Source organism: Lentinula edodes, assembly GCF_021015755.1.
Source record: "Lentinula edodes strain Le(Bin) 0899 ss11 chromosome Unknown C8R40scaffold_24, whole genome shotgun sequence".
Lineage (NCBI taxonomy): Eukaryota > Fungi > Basidiomycota > Agaricomycetes > Agaricales > Omphalotaceae > Lentinula > Lentinula edodes.
The window spans coordinates 51,201-68,598 of record NW_025764330.1 but is presented as its reverse complement, the minus strand read 5'-3'; the positions used below and the strand labels follow the sequence as shown (position 1 = coordinate 68,598).

The 17,398-nt window shown below is 46.1% G+C and overlaps 6 protein-coding genes across 6 annotated transcripts; 2 read left to right on the top strand and 4 right to left on the bottom strand.

Moving 5' to 3' along the window:
* Positions 1 to 4,448: 4,448 nt before the first annotated feature.
* On the top strand, positions 4,449 to 6,659 carry C8R40DRAFT_1007907 (uncharacterized protein; the record flags this gene model as incomplete). The annotated part of the gene is made up of 2 exons (XM_046222820.1): positions 4,449 to 5,002; positions 6,125 to 6,659. Coding segments are annotated over 2 exons (1,089 nt in total), but the record flags the coding sequence as incomplete, so codon positions are not given.
* Positions 6,660 to 10,204: 3,545 nt separating this feature from the next.
* C8R40DRAFT_1070595 (uncharacterized protein) lies at positions 10,205 to 10,945 on the top strand (the record flags this gene model as incomplete). The annotated part of the gene is made up of 4 exons (XM_046226248.1): positions 10,205 to 10,439; positions 10,520 to 10,554; positions 10,761 to 10,769; positions 10,859 to 10,945. The coding sequence occupies 4 exons, from the start codon at positions 10,205 to 10,207 to the stop codon at positions 10,943 to 10,945; spliced, it is 366 nt and encodes a 121-aa protein (XP_046084815.1).
* A 1,263-nt stretch (positions 10,946 to 12,208) lies between these two features.
* C8R40DRAFT_1002551 (uncharacterized protein) lies at positions 12,209 to 12,633 on the bottom strand (the record flags this gene model as incomplete). The annotated part of the gene is made up of 2 exons (XM_046222769.1): positions 12,209 to 12,384; positions 12,438 to 12,633. Coding segments are annotated over 2 exons (372 nt in total), but the record flags the coding sequence as incomplete, so codon positions are not given.
* A 750-nt stretch (positions 12,634 to 13,383) lies between these two features.
* On the bottom strand, positions 13,384 to 14,169 carry C8R40DRAFT_1111469 (DNA-directed RNA polymerase, subunit N/Rpb10). The gene is made up of 4 exons (XM_046228359.1): positions 14,063 to 14,169; positions 13,892 to 13,983; positions 13,703 to 13,797; positions 13,384 to 13,647 (listed from the first exon to the last, which is right to left on the bottom strand). Exons 1-4 carry the CDS (start codon positions 14,063 to 14,065, stop codon positions 13,613 to 13,615), a joined length of 225 nt encoding a protein of 74 aa, XP_046084813.1. The 5' UTR covers positions 14,066 to 14,169; the 3' UTR covers positions 13,384 to 13,612.
* Positions 14,170 to 14,464: 295 nt separating this feature from the next.
* On the bottom strand, positions 14,465 to 15,756 carry C8R40DRAFT_1048915 (triose-phosphate transporter family-domain-containing protein; the record flags this gene model as incomplete). The annotated part of the gene is made up of 5 exons (XM_046224534.1): positions 14,465 to 14,523; positions 14,599 to 14,941; positions 15,005 to 15,175; positions 15,302 to 15,484; positions 15,547 to 15,756. The coding sequence occupies 5 exons, from the start codon at positions 15,754 to 15,756 to the stop codon at positions 14,465 to 14,467; spliced, it is 966 nt and encodes a 321-aa protein (XP_046084812.1).
* A 1,042-nt stretch (positions 15,757 to 16,798) lies between these two features.
* Positions 16,799 to 17,366, bottom strand: C8R40DRAFT_1048900 (uncharacterized protein; the record flags this gene model as incomplete). Its single annotated transcript, XM_046224533.1, has 4 exons — positions 16,799 to 16,889; positions 16,980 to 17,107; positions 17,249 to 17,289; positions 17,339 to 17,366. The coding sequence occupies 4 exons, from the start codon at positions 17,364 to 17,366 to the stop codon at positions 16,799 to 16,801; spliced, it is 288 nt and encodes a 95-aa protein (XP_046084811.1).
* Positions 17,367 to 17,398: the final 32 nt, after the last annotated feature.

Genomic DNA, 17,398 nt, shown 5'->3' with positions numbered 1-17,398 from the left:
GTATTCAATATCGATGGTACACCTAACCGAGCCGGGCGAATCACCCACTTTGCACGCTTAGCACTCACAGTGGATAACCAGGAGCGATGGATGGATTTCCTGATCACAAACTTAGGAGGAGAGGATATTATTCTCGGACTCCCCTGGTTACGGAAGGTAAATCCAGAGATTGACTGGGAGAAGGGACGACTTTCAGTAAAGCCACCCCGGGTACATATAGAGGAAGTAGAAGATGAGCAGACTTCACACCCTCACCTAGTGGCGTCTACTACCGATAGTCCAATCCAGGAACTCCTGAACGAAGGATCCCAATGTGAACCCAATCACACTGAGGCAGACCTAGAGGAGAATGAAATCATAACAGCAACGGAGGAATCCCCAATACACCGAATACGAGCCAATCACAAAACGCGTCGGGCATGGGTGAAAGCGGGGATATTGGAAGAACAAACAGAGGAAGTATGGTGCTCAGCAGGGTTCACATATTCTCAACAACTAGCAGAGGAGGCTAACCGCGATAAACCCATTAAAACCTTTGAGGAGATGGTCCCTGAGCAGTACCGAGACTTCAAGAAGGTTTTCTCCGAATCTGCCTCTGAGCGATTACCTGCCCATCAGCCCTGGGATCACGCTATCGATCTTGTACCCAGAGCACCAGCAACCATGCGGACAAAGATCTACCCAATGTCCTTGAACGAGCAGGAGGAACTCGACCGCTTTCTAGAAGAAAACCTACGGAAAGGCTACATCGTTCCCTCGAAGTCACCCATCTCATCTCCAGTCTTCTTCGTGAAGAAGAAGGATGGGAAACTCCGTTTCGTACAGGACTACCGGAAACTGAATGAGTATACTGTGAAGAACCGATACCCTCTCCCATTAGTTGCTGATATCATTAGCCGGCTTCAGGGAGCGCGATATTTCACCAAGTTTGACGTTCGCTGGGGCTACAATAATGTGCGGATTAAGAAGGGGCATGAATGGAAAGGCGCATTTGCAACAACTCGGGGCTTGTTCGAGCCTAAGGTTATGTTCTTCGGTCTCACAAATTCCCCTGCCACATTCCAAGCACTTATGAATGCGATATTTGCTGATCTCATTGCAGCTGGCAAGGTGGCAGTCTACCTAGACGACATCCTCATATTCAGTAACGACCTCAAGGAACACCGACAAGTGGTACGGGAAGTATTAACGCGACTAGAAAAGCACGACCTCTATTTGCGCCCAGAGAAGTGTGAATTTGAACAGCAACAGATCGAATACCTGGGACTTATCATTTCAGAAGGGGAGGTGAGAATGGATCCGGTCAAAGTAGCGGCTGTTCGTGACTGGCCAGTCCCTACCAACCTCCGGGGACTGCGAGGATTTTTGGGGTTTGCAAACTTCTACCGGCGCTTTATCCGAAATTTTGCAAGAATAGCTCGACCTTTGAACGACCTAACCAAGAAGGATACCACCTTTAACTGGACTGGTACACAACAGGAGGCATTTGACACCCTTCGAGAGGCTTCATCTCCGCACCAATCCTTGCTCTATGGGCGCCAGATCGGCCCACTCGAATTGAGGTAGACGCATCAGGCTTTGCTACGGGAGGCGCCCTCATGCAGAAGCAAGACGATGGTCAGTGGCACCCAGTAGCCTTCAGATCGGCATCCATGCAGCCAGCAGAACGGAACTATGAAATATATGATCGGGAGATGCTTGCCATTATTGAAGCATTGAAGGACTGGAGGAATTTCCTGGAAGGACTTCCACAACCATTCGACATTATCACCGACCACTCCAACCTCGAATTCTGGCGCACAGCACAAGACCTTACCCGTCGACAAGCCCGATGGGCCCTCTATCTATCACGGTTTGATTTTCATATGATCCACCGTCCTGGCCGAGTAAACACCCAAGCTGATGCCCTTTCTCGTATGGCAGTACATCATGTATCAGATAGCGATGACAATCAGCAACAGACCGTCCTTAAACCTGGCCACTTCACCAAAATCGCCGCTTCAATCCTACGGAACCCCCTAGAGGATCGTATTCGGAAAGCCTCAGAACGGGAAGCACAAGTACTGGAAGGTCTGGAAACAGTCAAGAAGCACGGGTTACAACGCTTGGCCAATGGGATAGCTGAATGGGAGGAGGACAACGGGTTGGTCTATTACCGGGGCCGGGTATATGTACCAGCAGACAACAATCTACGCACCGAGGTACTCCGTCAATGCCATGATCATCCAACTGCTGGACATCCCGGATTACATGGGACACTTGACCTGGTCAGCACCCACTTCTGGTGGCCGACACTGCGTTCTTTTGTGGAGAAATACGTTGAGGGATGCGAGATTTGCGCCCGCAAGAAGATCCAACGGCACCCACGAGCTGTGACTCAACCACTGGATGTACCATCTGGCCTATGGGAAGAGGTAGGGGTCGACCTGATAACACAATTGCCTAACTCCCAGGGATACGACGCAGTCTTGGTCTGTACAGACCTGTATGGAAAACAAATCCATGCTATTCCTTGCACCAGCTCCATTACAGCCGAAGGTGTCGCCGATATCTATTACCGAGAAATCTTCCGTCTCCATGGTCTTCCCCTCCACTTCAAATCCGACCGCGGACCTCAGTTCGCAGCTAAACTCATGCGATCCCTCCTCGCTAGACTGGGAATTAAATCAGATCTAACCTCCGGATATCGTCCTCAGTCCAATGGCCAAACTGAACGCGCAAATCAGGAAGTGGAAAAATACATCCGCCTCTATGTGGGACGACGACAAGATGACTGGGCAGAACACCTCCCCATGGCGGAGTTTGTGATTAACTCGCGGACTCACTCGGCCCTAGGCATGTCCCCATTCGAGTTAACCTACGGATACCTTCCCCTGTTCAATATCCCGGTTGGTCAACGCAGCGGCATTCCAGCGGTGGATGACCGCATACGGATTCTCCGAGAAGCGCGACAGGATGCTGGAGCTGCCTTACATCTAGGAAAGAAGCAACAAAAGGAGGGATATGAACGTGGGAAGCGAAAAGCGCATCAATTCAAAGTTGGGGACCTAGTTTGGCTAAGTGCGGAGGACATTAACCTGCAGCTATCCAGTGAAAAACTAGGAGACCGACAGCTAGGACCTTACCGTATTCTGGAGAAAGTCGGACCTCTGGATTACCGCCTTGACCTTCCCTTGTCATTAGACCGCCTTCATCCTGTCTTCCATGTCGACAAACTATATCCATGGAAAGGTAACCCCATCAATGGCGAAATACCAACACCACCAGAGCCGGTGTACTTAGAAGATGAAGATGAACCGGAATATGAAGTGGAGGAGATCTTGGACAGTCGGGTACGATGGAAGAAGTTGGAATATCTAGTAAAATGGAAAGGTTACGATGCAGGACACAACTCTTGGGAACCCGCACCCAACCTCAGCCGGGCACCAAAAATTGTTCGGGCCTTTCACAAAAAACATCCGACAGCGGCAAAACCTTGACCATCGAGGGCAATGGTCATAAGGAGGGGGGTAATGTCATAAAGTACGCAGCCCCTATCATTTTCCCTTTCTCACCGTCTCGACGCCTTTACTTGTACAATACATCATCCCATCGCTGTCAATCTCCATCGATTACTGATCTATCTATTACTGATCCACCTGACCCACCTTCTCTTTCTATCGGCTTCCGCCTCCTTCCTTGCCCCTGAACTGTACAGTATTACATCGTTGTTTCTCACAGACCGGATTATGTATATATAGCTAACCCTCCACAGCCTGGTCCCTTATCTTGACCTCTCTGTCATTATCTGGGACCAGGTATGTGCTTACTTATTATTACCTATGACTACGATACTCAATATATCTCTGTCATTATCTGGGACCAGTTCGCCTCCGCTCCGCTTAGTCGCTCCGCCTCACTCACCTGCTTAGTCGCTCCGCCTCACTGCCTGGTTTAGTCACCCCGCTTCCTGCTCCGCTAGTCACTCCGCCTCTGCCGCTTCGTGACATCACCCAGACTCGCCACCGTGTGGTGCGACGTTATGGCGCACTCGCCGCATCGGAGCGCGTACTTTCGTCACTCCTATCAGGAAACAGGCTTTCCAAGATCTGCAAGAGTGGATTGGGAGAATTCTAGCTATCCCGGGCCTCGAAGATACGATTGATCAACATCAGCGACGCCCGCATCCGACAGAGGAGTCTCCAGAAAGAGATTTTGTTGATTCAACTACATTTCGATGCTTCAAAGGTGCAGATGGTCAGCCGTATGCGACACCACAGATGGGTCCATCTGGATCACCAGACCTGCGACTTGTTATGAGTCTCGGATTTGATGCTTTCAACCCATTCTTTTTGAAAGAACAACATGCTTCCTTCAGCTCTACAGCGTTGTACATGGTGGTCTTGTCCCTACCAGAGCACCTTCGATATCAGCCTAAGTACATGTATCTAGTCACGATCATCCCCGGAAAACCTTCCCGACATAACATCAATCATACCTTGCGCAGGCTGGTCCAGCAGCTACTCCCCTTCTGGGAAGGAGTGTATTATCTGCGAACTGCACGATATGCTCTTGGTCGTAGAATCTTCGCGGTGCTAATCCCTGCCGTATGTGATACGGAGGGTGCTCATCAACTTTCGGGATTTGCTTCACACAGCCATACATACTTCTGTAGACGATGTTTACTGCCCATTCAGGATATTCATAACCTCGATTCGGACAATTGGGTAATGAGGAACTGGACTAAGCACCGACAGTTAGCTTTCGAGTGGAAAGAAGCCTCCACGGCGCGACGTAACACAATCTACCAGGAAAATGGACTCCGGTGGTCAGAGCTATTAGATCTGCCATATTGGGATCCTATTCGGTTTACAGTCATTGATGATATGCACCTTGGATATCTTGGCCTTTTCGAAACACATCTTCGTGAAATTTGGAAGATTGATGACAAGAAAAATGGCGGGAATGGACTTCACCCGGATACCAAGGATCAAAAGAAGATATCCAACGCAAGTCTCCGAAAGTTCTTGAATGAAATACGACAAAATGATACATCCTTGGGATCTATCTTGAATCAAGAAAGCAAAGGAGTTCTTTGGTATCTCACCTTTGTGCTTGGACTACGTACTGGACTTCGCACCAAGAAAGCAATGGTAGACCAGATTCTACAATGGGTGAGTTCGATAATTGAAGATTTTTCATTAGTCTGAAGTCGCACAGCGTATGTCTTCGCAACAGGAAGAAGTACCTAAAATTCCCCCACTGAACTATGACAAGGTCCCGGATGGTTGGCAGACTTATAATGCTCCGCATCCAATAGATACTGTTTGTTCATCTCCGCATCCTGCGACGATATTGTTATACTCATGTTATTCAAAGCCTGTCCCTTTCGATGAAGTGACAGATACCAACCTTTCCGAGACAGACGAAGCTTCAAATCACAGCCTTTCTGAGGCAGATGAAGTTTCAGATTCTGGTTTTTCCAAAGCAGTACGTCCTCGTTTTGTTTCAGAGTAACCTCCTAAATCACTTCCTGTAGTCATTTGATTCGAAGGTCTCGTCGGTTGTTGATCCTTCAGAAATACCACCAGTCCTGCGTGCTGCCCCACCGCTCGTCTTTGATGCAGATCAGGCTTTCGAGAACCTGAAGTCTAGAATACTTAATTTGACCACCAGGCCTCCTTCACTCCATAACAAGACCAAATCAGTTCTTCGAGCTTTATGCCAAGATTTTGGGATCGGCTACAATATCAATGATAACAAAAAGATCCTCGTTGCCCGAATCATGTTCTATGTTCGTACGTTCCTTCAGTGAGACGCTTCATTTCCTCACAATCCAAAATCAGCGTCAAGAATACGGATCGGATGATGATTATGTCTCAAAGATGCGATATGATAAACTCAAACGGATTTTTGAAGCGGATGAGCCCTCCAGATCAAACTTGATGAAATTTGAACATGAACATTTGGAGAAGTTATGCTCAGAGTATAGAATTCCGCCTTTTGATTCTAGTAAACCCGGTACTACCTCTTTGACGAAGGATGTTATGGTCCAGAGGATAGTAAACTGGGTGAGTAAAGATGACAATTATACAATCAGCGAGTCTTGACTGTAATGTAACTAGCGTCAAGAGTATCGCGATAGCACCCTTAAGCCGAAATCAGGATCCACTCCTCGCCATGTCATTGGTAAGGATTTGTTGGAGGAAATCTGGGCCGACATGAAACGGACTGTCCTTCCAAACTGGATTCAGCCACCGCCCTCAGAATGGGGCACATCTACTTCAGGCAAACTCAGTGCTGACGAATATAAGGTCATCTGTACAATATCCCTCGTCGTCACTCTAATTCGGGTCTGGGGTTACGAAAATGACGAGGGAGTTGAGTCTCGTCATTACAAGATGTTAGAAAACTTCTTAGACCTTGTTCACTCTATGCGTGTCCTTTTTTTCCGTGAAACTTCACAGAAGTCGCGCGCCTACTATAAATCTCATATCCTCAAATATCTGCGTGGCGTCCTCGAGCTATATCCTGATTTTACCCTAAAGCCTAATCATCATCATGCTGTTCACGTCGTTACCGATCTGGAAACCATGGGTCCGGGTCATGCTCGCAGTACACCAGTCTTCGAGCGCATTAACCATTCCTTACAACAACTTAATACTAATCGACGTCTGGGTAAGCTAATGGAGTCTTATCTTCCCATTCTTACAGTAATTTTGTGTTTTAGGAGAAGTTGAAGCTACAATGCTGACTTCTTATTGCCGGCAAGCCAACCTCCAAGTCATCCTAGATCATAACACAGATTTACAAGGAGAGATCAACGAGGCAATAACCGCTTTAACAGATATCGATCGTGAAGACCATCGTGGTATATTTGCCGGCACTGACTTAGTGGCTTGGGCAAGTACCGAATTCAAAACAAGCCCCGCTTGCGTTGCAGAATCCACTCTGAATTGCATCATCTACCATCTATGCAACATATATGGTGTTTCTAGTTCGCACTGGGATGGCAAGGTTTCTCGACAAGTACATACTGTGGGGGGAGTTGCGGCCGGGCGGGTGATTTACTCCCCCGCCATCCGTCAGAACTCTGTTGTTTTTCGCGACAATGGAAGGATATGTGCTGGCACAATCGAGCAGGTCATCAGTCACTCTCATCCCCACCCTATCACTCGAAAAACGATTTCCATTACATACCTCAAAGTTATCGTTATGGTGCCAATCGACGCAGATGATGATCTCTATCGGAGACTGAACTGTGGATGGTTGTGCTATCAAAATCCTGCGGCGACAAAAGCTCTAACTATACCATTATCACACATTATCTCGCATTTCGTCCGTACGGACTTGTCGTTCAAAATCAGAGGCAAACCGATTACACATGTATATCCCGTCCCAAAGGTAAAGCCATTGCTTTCTCCATTAATTCAATGATTTGTGATATTGTTCCCTTTAGTTTTTCCATGACAATGATTCAGGAATGCCAGCACCAGTTGATGCTTGAGAGTCGCAGTAAGGGTTGTCCATCTATTCCAGTCTGAATAGCATTTCACACTACGCATTTTATGCCTTGCTGCTCCGAACAGGATCATGAGATGCCAGTCTGGCCACAAACATATTATCATTAGATACGAGAATGTACACATCTAGTACCGCAAATCTTAGCTGACCATTGATATTGAGTTGATGTGTGAGGATATTACATGACATGAAGTCACTTAACGAGTTTGAGACCACTAACTTGCACACTGCTGCGTCGTGAGTGCTTGGGACCACCAATTCTGTAGAGTTCCTTCTTTTTGATAGCTTAATGTCATATTATTGAACGATGTGGTCCACGTAGCAGAAGTTTCGCAAACATTGTTCTACACCATATTAAAACATGTAAGGTACTCTAAAGTTAATGAATATACATAATACTGCAACCCAGTCTCCAAATGTAGATATCACCAACCAGAACAGAAGGGTACAAATGAAGACCCCTACAAGAACTGTCATATCCAAAGCAGTTTGGAGGATAGGATTTGTCTGTCAAAATGTGAGCCCACGAGACATCAAAATAATTTCAAGCAGTCCTACTATCTTTGTAATGTTCTCTTGAGTCGGGAATCGATCACGGGCATATCGTTGAAGTTGAGCAAAGGTAAATAATGCAGCACTGGGAACCAGAAATCCGACACCAACAGCATGTGGTTGACTATGGAACATAACCGAAAGTTTCCAGAGTAGTTTGACGGAAAATAGCAAGTAGCTGATGATCCCCACATTGAACAGGACTTGGGGGAGTTGCAGATCAATGGACTAAACATTGAAGAGGTGAACACGGTCCCGCGCAAAGAAAAATGAATACGTGGTCACTCACAGGAAAGTCTCTGAGAACAAGCAAACAATTGAAAAGTATTGCAGTAATTCGGCGACATGCATCCTTGATGGTGAGGCTTTCGCTCTGTACGGCTGTGAGACAAGCCGACCCTTATGATTCATGTTCAGACCTTAGGTTGAATGAAACTGTCTTTCACGATGGTGTCTTGCAAAGAATCTCTTCGGTGATTGGTTGAATAGCGAATCTATTCAAGGGTATCAGATCGAGCGGCGACTGCGAGCACCAGATCAAAGGTTTACTGGAGCATTCACTGCGTGAGGTCCGACTTGTTCTGCATCGTTTACTCCCATGATTTCCACTGTCAAGTATAACAGAAGTTCGAGGAAATCTAAATCAGATGTTCCTAGCAAAGAGAGCAGATATAACTCACAGAGGTACCCTACTCCTCTGAATCCTGAGGTGTGAAGAGAGGATTGGCTCCTACCGAGTTGGACTCTGTAGGAATGGCCGACACAAAGACAAGGACAAACGATCATGAGCGAGCGCTAGCGCTCGGGAATTGATGTCATTAGATAATCAAATCATCGGCCATTTCTGTCGAGTTCTGTCTTGACCTAATACTTTGTTGATTCATCCCTTACCGTCGTCTTGTATTCGAGTCAAACTCGTTACAAGCTATCTTAATCTTCAAGGAACACGATCCGGAACACGATCTCAAGAAGCATTATTCCGAGTCGGCTCGAGAGTTCGACTATTGTCGACTCTTGCGCAGCATTCTCAAGCAGCCAGAACCCCCGCATTCGACCTCCTTGGCTCACACATGCGATACGCGCTACCCTAGCCGGTCAATCTAGTCATCCGTCAGTCCTTCTCAGTCATACCTTTGTTGTCAACCACCGCCAACCTAAACGTCTCTTTTTGTAGCCTTCTGAACTTGAGCTCTTACGAATGAAGAACCTCCTTGACAAAACTGGCGTTGGGACGAGGTCCCTAAGCTAATTAGATGTGCACCATTACTCCTCATACACATGTATACTATTTAGGACAAACTGTCAATCGATACACTCTGCCCAGCTCTCCATTCTATCGAATGAAGGCCTGGGACTGGCATCCTATAGAGTGGTTGTTTTATTCGTTTCAACTTATGCAAATATTACCTTGCTTTGGAGTATACCAATTCGAGGCGAGCTTTGCTTGCAAAATCATCTCAGAATGAGTGAACTCAAAGGTACTATGGTTTCAAGAGGCCCGGTAATCCCATCGACAGCGACATAATACCCATGACAGCATGGTTAGCATTCCTCAGGTTTTTGTCCACATCCGGACTGATCACAAACGTCTAACACACTATCCCAAGCTACACACATACCCATTGGTCTCCATCTACCCCTTCTTCACCCCCGATCCCGGACAACAACGGCTCATATACTGACAATCCACCACGACCGCCTTCTCCATCCTCTCAATTTACGCGCAACTGCAAACTCACAGGCAGTTAATTGATACACAAGACGCTCACTGCGCTTTATCCCTCTTAACGCTTGTCCAGTTTATTTCCATCCCTGCTCAGGAAATGAGTGATTGGGTTGAGCTCAAGAGCCTATGGTCCCAGGAGGCCCGACAGTCATTATCTAATCCCATCGACAACGACATAATACCCATCACAGCATGAACCGCATTCCTCAGGCTCTTGTCCACATCCAAATCACCCACAAACGTATAGCGCACAATTCAAGCTACAAGCGTACCCTATACACATCACCCAAACACACATTGTCTGTTTGAACACTTATCCGGATCGCTACTACTCCCGCTCCCCAGGCGCTTCATCCCTGCTTTGTCAATACCTCGTACCGCGCGCTCCCCCCGATCTGAGTCGCGATACTGGAGTTACGCGCGATGGCAAGACGCTCCAGCCGTATACTTCACGCTCTATACACATCCAAACGCTCCCGCGTCCCGTCGCCAGCGGATGGCCCCGGTTTTTTGTACGCTTTCGTCGATTCCGATGTCTACTGGAAAGTAGGCATGACGAGCGACTACGACCGGCGGAAGGCAGAGTGGGACAGACAGTGTCCGTGTCCCAGCAGAGTCTGGCTTCCGCCTGTACGGGTTGTATGGCGAAGGAAAGCTGGTGCGCTGTTGACTAATTTTCAATTGAATACATGTTTATTTTCTTTCAGAATCGTTAGCACACATTTTATTGGAACATAGGTGCATCAGCCGACCTCGCAAGTACTGCTCTAACTGTCCGTACGGTTCACATCTCTATCCATACGCTAATTCATGCTGTGTTGCAAAGGTTCCAAGGCACATGTTGAAATATTCATCTTCCCTGGTCATTGGTGGTATATCTGGATAACTATTGTCCTACCAGTCCTTGCAAGAGCAGCAGCAGCATAATCTACTTATGAATTTCTTGTACAGTGTATATACATATGATGGTGTTATCTAGGTCAGAGCTGTAAGACAAGCTTGCTGATTATGAATGAATGAGCACATAGATAAGTATAGCTACCTTCTATCCTAAGATTCTACTAACACAATTACTAGATAATGGTACTGGTCTTCCCCGCCTCCCGACGTCCCGACATTTGCGACACTTCTTCGTTTGGATTTCTAGATATCGACGACGTCTAGATGTCCCGACGTCCCAATATCGACGACGTCTAGATGTCCCAACGTCCCGATATCGAGACGTCTCGATGTCATAACGTCGCGATATCGACGACGTCTCGATGTCACGACGTCCCGACATCGCGTACCCATATTCTCGGTGAGATTATTTTGAAGAATGTCATGCTCTCCACGCGGCGAATATTCCGCGAAAATTTTAAACTATCCCGGCAAGATTATGCTGCAATCATTCAAAATAATCCTAGTACATTCACACACTAATTTAGGGTAGATTAGACTGAAAAATCCTTGCATATTCAGCACGCGAAAACATTGAAAAATCACGATGGGTTTAATTAGACTAATCCTAGATAGTTTTGTGGAAGAATTTTCTGAATAATCTCAATATATTCTCTACATAATGTTCGTCCGATTACAGTGTGATTAAATAAAATATTCAGCTTACACTTAGGCGTAGAATTTTGTACCTAATCTCGCCTTATTCGCGGCCTATTCGCGGCAAGAAAAGGCCTTCATCCCCGCAGTGAGGGAAGGATGGGACGAAGTCGTTTTGGAATCATTTCCGTCCTTCTTCGTACGCAACTGAGAGCTATACGATACGTAGCGAATTTACACTAACATGCTGGTGGTACCGGACACATCACCCTCAGGGAACGGTAGACATTATAGGGCAGAACAGCGGGAAGATGGCTCAAGATCCATAACGGGCAACGATCAGAGAGGCCAGATTTGGTCGATGTGTTAGGTGGATCACTGCAGGACCACTGGCAGCGTAGTTGACGGGCGAAGAAGTTGATGATTTATTACACATGATCTATCTTAGTGTACGAAGGGGAATCGTCTGGATCAGATTGCTCTAAAATTTCGGAACTTCCGAGACTCCCCGCATGAACACTTTTCGACCCAAATCTAGTAACTTGAGGGTGTATGTAAGGTTCAACGAAATGAAACGGTTCGGAGTTGGACTGCGGCCGGAGTCGTCGATAGCGGCGGTATAGAGTTAGCAGAATGATAAACAAAACAAGGATTGATCCTAGTACGACACTTAGGATTATTGGAAGGCCGCTGGTGTGGGCCTTACCAGGATTGGATGATGGAGACGGACTCGAAGCGGCGCTGGTCGAAGTGGGATGTCATAAGTAAAAATAATAATAAGAAAAAAGAGGGGGTCAGTTTACTCACTTTGAATACCTTGCATAATCAAATAGCAAGCTGGAGTTCACCACTGTGGACGCAGCCAGCATAGTAAACATGCGAAATTGACGTCAACCCTTCCAAGGATAATACGCTAGTATTGTACATGTAGACGTTTGACAAATCACTTTTATGCGTGAAGATTTGCTGAAGAGGTTGTCCATCCAAGCTAAACGTCAGATTGTATGTTGAGGTAAGTACAGGATCGGAGGGATTAGGGAGTATGCAGTAGACATCCAAGGAAGTGCCTAAATCCGTACATAATTAGAGCAACCTATGACAAAGGAGTGGAACTACACACCAGTAAAATTGAACTGAACAGTCCTCGCGGGGTCATATACATAGTGGGTGGTATCAGACCAAGTCCCGTTAAATACTTTGGGTGGGTCAAGATGAAAGGCGCAGTCGGTGCAGATAGACCCTTGTGTCCATCCCGTTGGGGGAGAGAGAATGGGAAAAATACCAGAAAATAGATCACCATTCTCATTGTCAATGTAGTAGTGACATCAGTAGTTTGAGTATTTGCACTATCCAGTGTTGTCGAGGTCGCTCGTCAATAAAACAGTCTACAAGTTGTCATATCACGAACTTGGTGTATGGAGGCGTAGAGCAATCGAATGGCGATACCTTCACAGTCCCTTAAATGATAAAACCGCGCCCAAGGCATAAGCGACTGAAACCGATAGTAGCCTACAACGGCAGCTTGAAATCGTCTTGATCACGAAAATTTTGATTGAGTTCTCGACGCACATTAAGAACACAATCACACCAATATGATGTTTCAGCAAGTTTCGGCACATTCTTGAGCGGATGTCTTTAGTGATTACGCCCCCTCTAGGTACATGGAAAGTTAGTGATATTCGAGCAGTTAACAGATCATGGCACTTACACTTACATGGCTGTCCAATCATTGAGTACATATATATTTGGTAATCAAAAGTCCCTAGTCAATCCTGGGGACAAAACAGCTTGAATCTCCAACTCGGGTCCAACTCAAAGCATGTGGATTACAGCTATCGACGCTTAGATTTTAACTTGAGATGATGGAAGGCTGCCTGCAGAGATGGTGAAACGGAAGCTAACACTCCGAGGATCGAGAGGCTTGTGGAAAGAATTTGATGCATCATCAGGATCCGTCGAATTATCTAGGATCTTGTGAAAGCGGAGGTTTGGAAGGGTTTGGACCGTTCAACATTGAAATATCGATACCGTAATAATCAACTTCGGCTGTGTCTTTCTGCGGGTTCGCTGGAAACCATCACCCCAATCACGAGATTGCACGAACGTTGTATTTACCTTCAGGCTCTACCGATGCTCAAATCCATCGGGCCTGTAAATGTCACGATTGAATATCGTTAAGAATATGTTCGAAGAGCGGGAAAGCAGGCGCATATGACGTGAAAGAAAAGCCGCAAGAACCGTTATATACAACAATCTCTCGAAAAGTTGACAGGAAGTACAATCATTGAAAATCCTTCAGAACTGAGCTTTATCCTTCGTGCGCTCCATGGCTGTACATAGTGTTGTTAGTATTCTCTCCAAGTGACCAAAGAATGGATGACACACGATTATAGTGAAGGAGCTTTTCAATCAAATCTACATGTGTAAGCACCATTCTACGACAACAGTATCGCTTCAGCTGTAGTGCATCCAGCGCATCTCTGAGCAAGAAAGAACACATCAAGTTCAGAACGTCCGAATATAAAATGAGGGCCAGTAGCGTGATATATTGAAACCGCTGTCTTCCCAACTCACCCTTCACTCATATCCTTTGCGAGATACTCCAAGTACGCATTCCATTTGTCTCCGATGACTTTACCGCATGAAAAGCAACGAACTGGGATGATCTGTGTACAGCAACGTAAAGATATGTCGATTTTGGGCTTTATGAAAAGGAATAGAAGATTCGAGAGGAAATATACTTGCCATTCCTCCAACAAGAGATGACTGATGCGCTGAAGAAAAATTTGTCACGAACCTGCATCGTGGTGGTGTTATTGCCTCGGACCGGGCCGATTGTCACTGCAGCGCTTTCAATTACTGGCGCAACTGTACTCTTACAAGGTCTTGTGAGTATATAACTAATTGCCACATTGTAACAGTACAATTAACCCGATGAAAACAGCTATGTATATCTTATATGCGAAAAAATCTATAGGAGTTCAAGATCCAGTTAACCTCTAAGTACTTGCGTTCACAGCAACTAGAACTTGTCTGTTACACCGTCCAAGTAGATCCTGATTGGGTGAGGAATTGGATAAGACTAGCAAATGATGTAGCATGCGTCTGTCCAAAAAGCCATGTTGAAAGAAGACCAAGATACGTCAATCACTTCTTGTTGCCAGATAATTTGAACATCATTAGACCACCCAACGCAACACTGTAGCCTACGAAAGTTCAAAAACAGAGGAGCAAAAGTCAGCGGGTATTTACAGTTTTCAATATATTCGAAATATACTCACCGAATATCTGAATCGGTGTGACAGTCGAACCAAAAATTAACGTTGAGCCGGTGATGAGCAAGATATCCTTGAACACTCCCGTCAACGTCAATACCAGACCGCTTCCAGCTCCAACAAGGAAAACCGCAGCCACATTCAGTAAGAACGCCACAGCGGCATTCGTGAAAAGGATGAATGGGCCAATTTTTGCAAGCTCGAAAAACGGCGCAAGGCCTTCAGTGAACGGGAGGGCGATCAGGTTGATAATTGCGCAGACTGGGGCATAGTAGTGGAGAGAGACTAATGGATCCATCTTTAATCCGTGAAGAAGGATCTCAATCATAACGAGACGCGCTGCTTCGAACTAAGCGGTTAAAGTTTGGCGTCAGCCACTGAATGGTGATGTATGGACAGATAGCGGACTTACGCCGACCGCAGCTGCCTGTACTATAAATCCAAACATATTAAACTTGAGCTCCCCGCCCGACGCGACAGCGACACCAGAAGAAATCATGAGCACGATAAGGGCAAGTTTTCTATTCGGTTCTGAAATCCTGAATGCCCATGAAACGAGGAGGACCGCGACGGCATTGAAGGCCTAGAGGAGGAAGGTAACGAGTCAGTTGACAGCAAATCAATAGTACAACATAACGAAAATATTCGTCCTTCTCGGAAGAGTTATTCCTGGAACGAAACATGTCATGTTTCAAAAATGGAGGTGTACCTTGAGCATTTGAATGTAAGATACACTAAGGTATAGATAGGCCGTGTTGCTCAAGATGAGACTGCCGCTGAATAGAATACCGATAGGAAGAATGGATTTGAGGAACATGTCTTTCGACATGCTAACGTCCTTGACACCATCTAGCAAACTTGTTGTTCGATGCAATATACGAGTTCCAATCGCCTACATTTGAATAACAGGAACAGTCAGAATGTGGACAGGACCCAGACAAACGGCACACGCACCGCAAAAGTAAGATGCCATGTCACAACAAAAACAGGATAGCGGAAGTGGAGGGTGTTGTAGAGGTAGTTGTTGTATATGATAACCGAAGAACTGAGAACGATCCATATAGGAATGATGAATGTCGCTGTAATCTTTGGTTTCTGCCTTGGAGCCTGTGCGACGGCAGGTGAAGGTAACATCGAAACCTCTTCGCCGTCTTCCATCTCCATATCCTCTCTGACTTGTTTCTGATGATGTTGTTGGCTACTTAAGTCGGAGGTCGCAGCGTCTTCAACTTGGGCCAGCTGAGCGTCCTTTTCATGTTGAGGCGACAAGGACGAGGACATTATCAGTGAGTGGGATGAGCGGGTGAAAAAAAAATAGATCTAAGGCTGTCAGGATATCATATAGTATGTCAGTAAAAAGGGACGTTTGATAAATGAATGTACACGAGGAGAAAGGACTTACAATGACGCGAGTTTGAAAGATTATGTACGGGAAATCAAGAATAACCAGAAGTTCGTTCACCGCAAGAGAAGGAAAAGGTTTAAACCAGGTTTAAACTAGTCCGAGTCCACAGCGGGTTTGGCGATGGCAGTTGCAGTAAGAAAGTTCTGATCGTGGCTGTGAATTCGGTTGTACATATATGTCTTTCTACATACGTACAAGTCACTAGCTCGAGCAAAAAATATTTATTCGAGAGCATTCAATCCACACTCGAAGCTTTTGAGGGGTTCAGCAGGACTTAGGCTGCTCAAAAGTTAGGCGCTAGGACTCAAGCTTCAAGTACGTAGATCGTCGGTTAGTTGGACGTCGCAATGACGGATTTAGACCAAGGCTGGAACCTGATTATTTAATTCGAGCTTTTGAGCTAGAGAAATAGCGACGATGGCAATGAATCATGATCGCAAGAAATTGAGCAGGCCATAAAATTGGGGAATACACAGCAGGAGTAACCCAGGGTCTCTGTGATGTGATGTATGACACTCTCTACATTTTGGGCCGTTTTACAATCCAACTCCTACTTGATCGTTCAGTCTTGTTCCTTTCTCAAATACACCTGTCCAGAACAAGAACGGCGCGTATGGCATGTCGGATGTCCCGTATCTGTTCAGTGTCCTGTACCTCTTCTACTTCGTGACCGCGACGGGCTCGGTCATGAACGTGCCTGCACCGAGCATGTGTTATGGAGTGGCACAAATATTCCAGGGGCGAGCTCAGGCGAGCTCGTATTTTAGTTTTGATTTTTGCGATCGTAAGTACAAGCGAAAGCTAATACCGAATCGGCGGTATCGGTTCGGCACGTATTGAGGCGAGATCGACAGCTTGGTCTAAAGTTTCATCTAGCTCGCCAATGAGGATACTGGGCGCATGAAGATAAAAAGGAAGGACATGATAAGGAGCAATCGGACGAGATGAGACGAGATGGAGATTCAGACAACAGAGAACGCACATCATATCTCCTTTCACGAGATACAATCCCAGAGGTATCTCCTCGACTCCGTCCTCCATACTGTACACCCTTTCTTTGGAATCTGACAGAACGACATTCGACTTCTGGTCGAAGCCTGCCATTACACCCTATAAACCGCGGGTTTCCCATTCCAAATTGAGATCGATACAATGAGTGCAGATCAAGTTGAGAGAACGATTCAAATAATATGTCGACAAGTCAGAATAAACTGCAAAAGATATCGTTGAGAGATTCGGAATTCAACATACCACAATCGCTCGTCCATCTTGCAAAATAAGCAGGACGCGCCCTGATCAAAGAGATGAGAGAGAATTCTTGTAAGAGATGAGAAGAGTTACTATCGACATAGCCTTGTAGACTAGACATCGAGAAGACGAAAAGACGATGAAGGGCAAGAG